The sequence below is a fragment of the Pleuronectes platessa genome, chromosome 4 (assembly GCF_947347685.1).
Source record: "Pleuronectes platessa chromosome 4, fPlePla1.1, whole genome shotgun sequence".
In the NCBI taxonomy this organism is placed as follows: domain Eukaryota; kingdom Metazoa; phylum Chordata; class Actinopteri; order Pleuronectiformes; family Pleuronectidae; genus Pleuronectes; species Pleuronectes platessa.
In genome coordinates, this window is record NC_070629.1 from 30,262,456 (window position 1) to 30,273,222 (window position 10,767).

Here is a 10,767-nt window from a genome sequence, read left to right on the forward strand (position 1 = left end):
GCGTCCTCTGAGCAGCCGTCTCTTCACCGTGCTGCGGCTGATCGGCGTCTCTCGCTCTTTGTTCAACAGGTTCAGGATCTGGGAGGAAGAGGCTTTCCTGTTGGTCATGGAGCTGAGCTTGATGTACTGGTCTTCTGAAGGCGTGGTCACTTTGGGTCGGCCCGATCGGGCCTTGGACACGACCGAGCCGGTCTCTGCCACGCGCTTCAGCGTCCCGTGCACCCCCCCCTTGGACACCTTCAGTCTGTCCATGATCTGACGCTGAGACAAACCTTCTTTACTCAGAATCACGATCTGACTTCGGACGTTTTCACTCAGTTCTGACCTCATTTTTTAATCTTTACCATAAATCTATTTATTACAAAGATGATCAGCTGGAAACCTGAAGGTGAACACGAGTCAGATCACAACTGAACACGTCGGCTAATATCTACTTTCACTCTGTTCCTATAGAACTTCTTTTGTCTTCTTTTGTCTCTCTTTAAAAGATCATTTTAAATATCTGTTCTTCAATTTGAGGAACTTCTTCTTCATGAGTCATCAAACTTCCTGATCATTTCCGGGATGAACACATTTAGAAGTTTTCAGGTATTTGGATCAGAGTCTGTACGAGTTGTGAAGCCGTAGAAGTTCTAGTCTCGTTTGCTTTAAACTCAACTTGAGAGACTTGGATCTCGGATCTGGATCTTGGACCTGGATCTTCCGGTGTCTCCTCCGGTGATGAGCAGAGGCTCTAGCCGGCCATGACGCTCTCCTCGCCGGTGAGAGTTGCTGGACTCACCGCTGCAGCTCCTCCGGTGACACCAGAGACTTGAAGCTCAATGTGAAGCAAGCGAACGGGTCGTTGTTTAATCCATCGATGTCCATTTAACCGATGGAGTCTGATGAGAGAAACAACAGGATGAGCTGCATCACTACTGAACCAAGCTAGCAGGCTAAGCTCAACTAGCTCCTCTGAACTATCACTAAATAACTATAACTCCACTAAACCGGTGAACTCACCTGGTTCACTGCGACAGGAACTCGAACCTGCTCGTCACGTGTCCGCGGGATTAAAACCATCCATTCAACATTTACCATTTAACATTAAACACAGAATCTAACTTTTAGCTCCGGAGCTACATCCGCCTCTGTTCGGACCGAGTGTCGCTCAGATGTGTCCCACCGGAAGTGGAGCGCACTTTCAATAGTTCCGCCCTCAAAGCAGAAGTTATTTGTTATTATGGTTATTGGGTTATTTTATTGTACTTGTAGTAAATTCTAACTATTATAATTAATTATTTACTTTACATGTATTACTCCTGTGACTCTTCATGTAACGTTGTTGTTCCTGTAATGAAATTAAATAAAATCAGACATTATCTATATTTTAAAACGTGTTCAAGTGACCAATGAGAACGCTCGTTAAAAACAGTTGAGGTTCTTTTATCTGCTGACGTTCACCGATGGTTCTCGAGGGAACTTTTCCATACTCACAACAGAGAACTAATAGTTTAATAATAAAAATAATTTGACCTACGAGAGAAATTCACTGTAAAACAGAATTATATATTATACTAATATTGGGGTTATAATGACCACATTAATAAACTCTAATGCAGTTTGATATAACTAAGTGTTTGAAATCATGAAAGCCACTCCAGCCATGGATGAGATACATTCCTTTATTATAATTAAAGTAGTCAAACATCTGCTGCCGCGGAAACGTCACGCCAAACCAAAGATTCAGCATTTCATCATTTTCAAAATAAACCAAAAACAATCAGTAAAAACTTTGCACACCATCAGGCAGCCAACGATGTGAAATAAAGGAGAAGGAAATAGAAAAGGTAGAATCAACACGTTTTAAGATCCAGGAGCAGTGAAGGAGAAAGAAAATCATAAATATTTCCAGTCTTAAAAAATCACTTTAAATCTGTTGAAATGAAATGAACATAATAAAAATCAGGGAAAGTCTTCACACTGACGATCTGATCTCTGGACGGACACACACACACACACACACACACACACCATCACCTGAAACCACTCCAGGCTCAGTCTAAAGGAACCCTTCGTTTCACTGGACGACATCACAAGTGGACAGAAGGGATCAGACACAGAACATGTTGCCTTCACTCACGATCATACAGCAACACAAACAAAGGCTCTTGTTTTGAAAGGCGTAGCAGGAAGCAAGGGGAACTGGTGACAGGAAGTAATAGACACAAAATAAGAGAGGATGAGGTCGGTCGTCCTTCATCAACAACTCACATCCGTTTCACAGCTCGAGCTCCAGAAGCAAAATAAAGATTCAGTGACGTAACGGTTTGTTTTCAGGGGTTTGAGGTTCTGATGGAGCTGGAGAGGTTGTTTATATGGAAACAGCTGACAGAAGGGGCGGAGCTGCGTGAGGCGTTCAGGGTCCTGCAGTCAAAGTTCTGTTCACATTCTTGGTTACAAAAGCGGAGCTGAAAAAAATCTTCTTCAGTGTAAAGAAAAATGTCGGATGTTCATCTCCTTCAGAGAGAAAAAACACTTTGTTTAGCTTGAGTGTGAATATGTTGAAAAGAAATGAAGCAGGAAGTGAGGTCACGTAAGAATCTGTGTGAGGAACCCGGTGCAGTGACTTCTCTCTTACTGACCTCATAAAGAAACCGTGAGTGAGATATGAATATATTAATATATTTGTTTTGAAGCGACGGGACCTGAGCAGCACAGGAAACAAAACGACCAACATGAGATGAAACAGGGAGTTTCGTGGTTTTGTCTGAAAAGTCACTTTGAGCCGCCTCCTCTTCAGGAGGAGGGAGGCCCAGGAGGACAGGTGCATTGTGGGTAGTGTAGTTTGACCAGATCCAGTCACGGGACTCTATGAGATGGCTTTGGCCTCGGGTAAGAAGGCATCCCAGTATTTAATCAGCTGCACCAGAGAAAGAAGAGAAAGTTTAATTTGTTAAACAGGATACATTTTAAACATCTTTTAAACGTTCAAAACAAACACTATATAACATTTCAATTGTCCATCATTAAAGTAAAACAACGCAGGACATGCTAACAACTTAGTTTTATCTATAAATCAAGTTCTAATCTCTCCTGAAACAACAGAATCTTCTTTACCTGTTGTTGTGTCTGAACCAGAGACTCCAGATATTTGATTATGATTGTTTTAAAATCCTTCACTCGCTCTTTCTGTGTAAAAACAGTCAAAGAGATTCATTATAAATAAATACGACACAAACACGTGAATTGAAACTCATTCATTAATCCGTCCTCACCTCAAACCTGCTGACCTCCTTACGGATGGTTTTGGAGATTTGTTCAAATTCTCTTTCTCCCTGCTGCACCTTCCCCTCCAGCTGAACACACACACACAAACAAAAACACACACACACACACACACACAAAGAGGATATTTTAAAAAAGTTGCATTTATTTCAACGTTTGTCATCCTCATTTCAGACAAGGCACATTTTGTGTCCATTTTAATATTTTGATTAATAAACTATTTTTTGTAAAATTTTGAAAATGTGATGCAGGAAGTTTTGAGGCTGAATTTGACATTACCATGATTTAGAAACAGGAGGAAACAAATCATCTGCTCATGTTGGACGATCGTTGATCAAACTTTAATAAATACAGTAAATTTAATACTGATATCAATGAATTTACTTTCAGCTCTCACACCGAAAGTTCTCGTCTTTGTGTCGATCTCTCAAATATTCAGCTTAAACCAGAATTACAGAGTCAATGATTTAAGTTTAATATAAAATATTAGAATATAAACAAATATATAAATATGAGATGAGACGCTACAGTTTGGATCATGAGCTCCGACTGAATTCAAGTGTAAAACCAGTTTGTGTATTTGAACGTTAATGAAACACACACACACTGTAAATAAAGATTCACTGCTTAAACAGTGATGCCTAATCCTCTGGATCGCCCCCTGGTGTCTGGCTGCAGGATAGGTCATGAACTCTGCCTCCTCCAGGTTAGCAGTTGGGACATGGACCAAACTAAGTAGACGTCAAATAAACATGATTCGTGATTGGTCGAGTGTGCGTTAGGGGCGGGACTTCAGTTCCACTCCGTGATCACTACAGCACCCACTCTGACTGCAAATTACATCATCACCAGAAGATGGCAGAGTTCGTATCTGAGATTTTAAACTTCATTTCTGTGAAGACGCGTCATCCATCTATATTTACAGTTTATGGATGAAACTGATAATTTGTGGCGAAACTTGTGGTTCGGTAAAATCGTATTAATTGACATTATTGATATTTACTGAACTAAAACAACAACCAGCTGATTGTTCTTCATGATGGAATCTAATTAGAGTCTCGAAGGATCTATTGGCAGAAGTTTCATTTGAAACATCGTATGATTCAACTTAATTCTAAGAATTGTTGAACTTAAGCCTAAACTGTTCAGCTGCAACACGACACTTCACCACTAGATGTCACTACATTCTACACACTGAGCCTTTAACTCATTACATGAAGGAGTAACTCTCCGCTCCATGAGCCATGCAGATGCAAATAAACACTTTGTCTGAGGAAGTCGTCACGTGAACGTGTTTGTCTGTTGTTGACTTAAAGAGATTTAAGATATTTAACATTTTAATCTGAAATATACAAATTTGATCAAACATGACAAACTGATTCATGTGACTCGCTTCTCAAAACAAACAAAGTAAAATAATAAACATAAATGATCACAACAATTTTCAAATAAAAAATAAACATAAAGGCGAAAAAGACGTGGAGCGACAGGACAGAGACACAGACAGACAGAGAGAGAGAGAGAGACACACACAGACAGAGAGAGAGACCCATACAGACACACACACACACAGACAGACAGATAGAGAGACACAGACAGACACACACATAGAGACAGACAGATAGAGAGACACAGACAGACACACACATAGAGACAGACAGATAGAGAGACACAGACAGACACACACACAGACAGACAGATAGAGAGACACAGACAGACACACACATAGAGACAGACAGATAGAGACACAGACAGACAGACACACACATAGAGACAGACAGATAGAGAGACACAGACAGACACACACACAAAGACAGACAGATAGAGAGACACAGACAGACACACACACAGAGACAGACAGAGAGAGACACAGACAGACACACACACAAAGACAGACAGATAGAGAGACACAGACAGACACACACACAGAGACAGACAGAGAGAGAGACACAGACAGACACACACACATAGAGACAGAGAGAGAGAGAGACACAGACAGACACACACACATAGAGACAGACAGATAGAGAGACACAGACAGACACACACACAAAGACAGACAGATAGAGAGACACAGACAGACACACACACAGAGACAGACAGAGAGAGACACAGACAGACACACACACAAAGACAGACAGATAGAGAGACACAGACAGACACACACACAGAGACAGACAGAGAGAGAGACACAGACAGACACACACACATAGAGACAGAGAGAGAGAGAGACACAGACAGACACACACACATAGAGACAGACAGAGAGAGAGACACAGACAGACACACACACATAGAGACAGACAGATAGAGACACAGACAGACACACACACAAAGACAGACAGATAGAGAGACACAGACAGACACACACAAAGAGACAGACAGATAGAGACAGACACACAGACAGACACACAGACAGACACACACAAAGAGACAGACAGATAGAGAGACACAGACAGACACACACACAGAGAGAGACAGAGAGAGACACAGACAGACACACACAAAGAGACAGACAGATAGAGACAGACACACAGACAGACACACAGACAGACACACAGACAGACACACACACACACACAAAGAGACAGACAGATAGAGAGACACAGACAGACACACAGACAGACACACACACACAGACAGACAGGTCCTACCTCCTCTATCTCCTGGTTGCAGGAAGGCGTGACAGAGAAAAGTGCAACATAAGATCAAAAGGTTGGAAATAATAAAAATGCTCAGAGCTTCTGAAGTGAGAGAAGAAGACAAAGTGTAAAGTCTCTGTTGTTTCCCTGAAGAACCAGACCTGAGGTCTGTGACGTCCTGAGTCTCAGGCTGAGGTTTAACACCCGAGAGGTTTTACATCTGATCCAAGAAGAAGCTTCAGTGTTTTACTGATTTGCAGTGAAATGAAAGAGAAAAGCAGCAGGTCCTCGAAAATATCTGTCTTTCTTCTACTTTGTGAGAAAAGAGGAAAAACAGATTTAATTTAATATAAAAAAATCGGGTGAAATGAAGAATAAAAATGACCCTTGTGTTTTAACTCAGGTAATCTTTGTTGAGAAAACGGCTCAGACTCTGTTTCACAGTTAAACTGTTATTAACTCTGGCTGTTGTTTCTGCTTTGTGCCCACAGGGGGCAGTGTAGTGCAGTGATCTGAGACTCACCACAGAGTAAGAACACGTTGCCTGACAGGAGATGATTTAGTTTAATTCACTGATTGAAACGGAGATTTGTGGATTATTGTTTATCTCTGTAACAAACCTCATGGTGATGTCATGGTGATGTCATGGTGATGTCATGGTCATGGTGATGTCATGGTGACATCATGGTGATGTCGTGGCAATATCTTTAATGTTTTTAATTTAAACCTTAATAGAAATATAGGATGACATATTCGACAATGAAGGGAAGATTAGCCTGACAGTGTGTTTATCTGCTAACGTCTTCGTGACTCTACTGGACAGAGGAGGAACTGCGGCTGTGCAGAGACAAACTGAATCTGTCTCTGTCTCAACGTGAAGACACGGACGTTCAAGTCGTCTTCAGAGGGAAATTAAATCCTGAACCAGAAATAAAATGTTGTGCAAACTATTTACTTAAAGTAGTTTTTTTTTTTAGAACGCTCATCTGTTTAGAAAAGATGTTGATGAACCCTCAGGTTCCAGGTTCTAAGTGGATCCTCTGATCTCTGGAGGTAGCACCTGGAGCTGCAGGTTCCAGGTTCTAAGTGGATCCTCTGATCTCTGGAGGTAGCACCTGGAGCTGCAGGTTCCAGGTTCTAAGTGGATCCTCTGATCTCTGGAGGTAGCACCTGGAGCTGCAGGTTCCAGGTTCTAAGTGGATCCTCTGATCTCTGGAGGCAGCACCTGGAGCTGCAGGTTCCAGGTTCTAAGTGGATCCTCTGATCTCTGGAGGTAGCACCTGGAGCTGCAGGTTCCAGGTTCTAAGTGGATCCTCTGATCTCTGGAGGTAGCACCTGGAGCTGCAGGTTCCAGGTTCTAAGTGGATCCTCTGATCTCTGGAGGTAACACCTGGAGCTGCAGGTTCCAGGTTCTAAGTGGATCCTCTGATCTCTGGAGATAACACCTGGAGCTGCAGGTTCGAGGTTCTAAGTGGATCCTCTGATCTCTGGAGATAACACCTGGAGCTGCAGGTTCGAGGTTCTAAGTGGATCCTCTGATCTCTGGAGGCAGCACCTGGAGCTGCAGGTTCCAGGTTCTAAGTGGATCCTCTGATCTCTGGAGGCAGCACCTGGAGCTGCAGGTTCCAGGTTCTAAGTGGATCCTCTGATCTCTGGAGGTAACACCTGGAGCTGCAGGTTCCAGGTTCTAAGTGGATCCTCTGATCTCTGGAGGCAGCACCTGGAGCTGCAGGTTCCAGCAGGAAGTAAAACTCCTCTCGTCTTTTTCTGCTGTAGAAAAAGCCGCTGTGTGTTTTCTGCTGTTGTCAAAGCTGAAGCGAGAAGCCGGCGGCTGACAGGCCGACCCCTCGTCTGCCCCAAATAAATGTTGGTTGTAACTCTACTGCGATCTGTCCTCGTCTGCAGCTTCTGACAGCCCCCCCCCCCCCCCCCACCTCTCCCCCCACCTCCTCCCAAAACCCCACATCTGACAGCTCCTCCGCTCCAACACACAGACCCCCGACCAGGCCGAGTGTGTGTGTGTGTGTGTGTGTGTGTGTGTGTGTGTGTGTTGGACCCTGACAGACAGCGGAGGATGAATTTGTGCGGTGACAGCTTCAACAGACGCTCTAATAAACTACTTTTCTTTTCTCTTCTGCTCTTGTTTGTCGACTTCGTGTAAGAAAACAACATTTATAAAAAAAAGAACAACAGGAGTTTTCACATGACTGAACTGGGAAGGTGCGCTGGTTTTATTTGACTGGACGCACCAGCAGCTGCACACAGAGGGGACTGCTTTATATTATTAATCACATTAACCATGTGAATAATAATTAACTAGCGGATTAATTTATGTAGTTTTAAAAGGTGAAGAGCGAGAACGTGTGGGAACATCCAGACGAGGGGCGGAGCCTGTAGAGCAGCAGGAGGCGGAGCCTGTAGAGCAGCAGGAGGCGGGACATGAGGTATAAACTCTGCTGTGCATATTTCTGAGTGTGTGTGGATCAAGTGAATTTAAATATGGTTTCATGAGGACGATGTTGGCGTTTGATGGAGGTTTGTGAGTTCTACTGACGATCTAGTTGCTGATGTTTATCCATTAGAGTCCCCCCCCCCCTCCCCCCCCCCCCCCCGCCCTCCCTCCCTCCGTCTCACCTCTTGAATCTCGTCCTTCGCCTGCTGCAGTTTATCTGGTTTGTTGGTGAACTGAAGTTTGGCTTCAGCCTCTCGTTTCTTCTGCAGCAGCATCTGAGTGTCCTGCCACTTCTGCCACGTCTTCATCCGGTGGTCGAACACGCCCTGCACACAACACAACACAACACAACACACACTCTGAGAATCAACTCATTTCATCAATGATTTGATAAAGAATTGCAGTACTTCACTGTACTTTACTCTACTGTACTCTAGTCCACTGTAATCTACTCTACTGTACTTTACTCTACTGTACTCTACTGTACTCTAGTCCACTGTACTGTACTGTACTCCACTGTACTGTACTGTACTCTACTGTACTCTACTGTACTCTAGTCCACTGTAATTTACTCTACTGTACTGTACTGTACCACTTCTTGTCTCGTTCGTACCTGGACTCAGATGTTTCGTATCGAGCAGCTCACTCAGTCAAATTAAGAAACACATAGGCTTTAATTAAAGATGGAGGACATGAGAGATTCTTAAAAGTGAAGCCAGAGTGGATCAATCGCCCCCTGGTGGCTTGCTGTGGTATAAGTAATAAACCAGCCTCATGTTAGCAGATGGGACAGTGGACCGAACAACAGAGTCTGTGGTGTCTGTTATTTTTAGAAGGCTTCGTCGTCAGATATGTTTTTATCCTCATTTCTGGATGTTGGAGAGAAACGTCATCATCTTTATTACAGTCATTGATCATCTTCATATTCAATCATGATAGTTTCTGTCGTAAATAAAACCTGAGGTGTTCTTAAGAGGCTCTGACGTGTCCTGACCCCGGTTTGGAACCAGGAGGAGGACGTGCTCGTACCTTGACGGCCGTGATGAGGCGGACGTAGTCGCCCAGCAGCTCGGAGAAGACGTAGAAGTCTGCGTTGGCCTGGTCCTGGTGCAGCTGGTCGATCTTCTCCTCCACCTCAGCGAGCTGGGACAGAGCTCGAGAGAGCGCCGTGTGGTCCTCGCTGTTCCCCACATGGCCGCCGACTTGGCGAACTGCGCCGTGTTCACGGACAACTCTGGAGAACGAGAAGGAGACGTTCAGGAGTCTGGAGCAAACCAGTGACACCAGGTGTCTACACATGAAAAGGAGTTCATGGCTTTTAAGAACATTTTAATAACAGAGCGACGAGAAAAAGATTTTCTTTTTCATCACATGACTAGTTCGAGTAAAATATTTGGAGCTTTAGCAGATTTGGAATAATCTGCAGAAACAAGAGTCAAAACATCATCGCTCTGTAAATCAAGAGAAGTTTAAAACATGAACGTTTCTCAAAACTGGTCACAAAACAGAAAACGTTTTTAAAGTGACACAAGGAAATTAAATGTGGTTTTCTTACCTTTCCTGTGACAGACCAGAGACTCCACGCTGGCATGAAGCTTCCTCAGCTGAACATCCAGGTTCTCAAAGTGCTGCTGCATCTCCTCAAACCACTGACACGACACACACACACACACACACACACACACACACACACACCCACACACACACACACACACACACACACACACACACACACACACACCACCACACACACCACACACACACACACACACACACACACACACACACCATCATCATTACATCTCGATCTGAATTTACTTTTCCTGATAACATATTTTCATTGTTATCTTTTCTTCCTTCCTCATTTCCTTTTCTTGCTTCCTTGCATACTTCCTTATTTCCTGCCTCCCTTACTTCCATTTCTTCTCTGTCTCCATCTTTCTTTTCCATCTTTTCTTCCTTATTTTTCATATTTTCCTTCCTTTCCATCCAATCTTTCTTCTTCATTCCTTCCTCCACTTCCTGAACGCCTTCCTCTCTCTCTCCTCTCTTCGTCTCCTGTGCCTCCTTCTGTACGCTCCTTTTTACTCTAACATTCTCCTCCTCTCTCCATCTCCTCCCTCCTTCACTCACAGCGTCCGACTCGTTCATCTTGAGGGTCATCTTGTGACGGCTTCTGCCGCCTTGTTGACCATTCGGAGGAGTCCGGCGCTGCTCAGAGCCTGAGTGCTTGACGGCCGCGGCAACTGGACCACAAACAAACAAACAAACAAACAAACAAACAAACAAACAAAAAAGAAGTGTGTGAAGTGAAACCGCTTAAAGGCCAATGGGCTTGAATTTGACACGAGTCATTATAATATAAATAACTGTTATCCTCTACATATTTGTGGTTGTACCTTTAAG

The 10,767-nt window shown here is 43.6% G+C and overlaps 1 protein-coding gene across 1 annotated transcript in view; it reads right to left on the reverse strand.

Annotated features, from left to right (window-relative positions):
• Positions 1–1,648: 1,648 nt before the first annotated feature.
• Positions 1,649–10,767, reverse strand: part of snx2 (sorting nexin 2) — a 17,833-nt gene continuing 8,714 nt past the window's right edge. The window contains 9 exon segments of the mRNA XM_053419996.1: positions 1,649–2,902; positions 3,100–3,171; positions 3,258–3,338; positions 8,544–8,687; positions 9,391–9,551; positions 9,554–9,595; positions 9,917–10,010; positions 10,495–10,529; positions 10,532–10,607. Of these exon segments, the coding sequence (XP_053275971.1) occupies positions 2,852–2,902; positions 3,100–3,171; positions 3,258–3,338; positions 8,544–8,687; positions 9,391–9,551; positions 9,554–9,595; positions 9,917–10,010; positions 10,495–10,529; positions 10,532–10,607 (756 nt within the window). The 3' untranslated portion in view covers positions 1,649–2,851.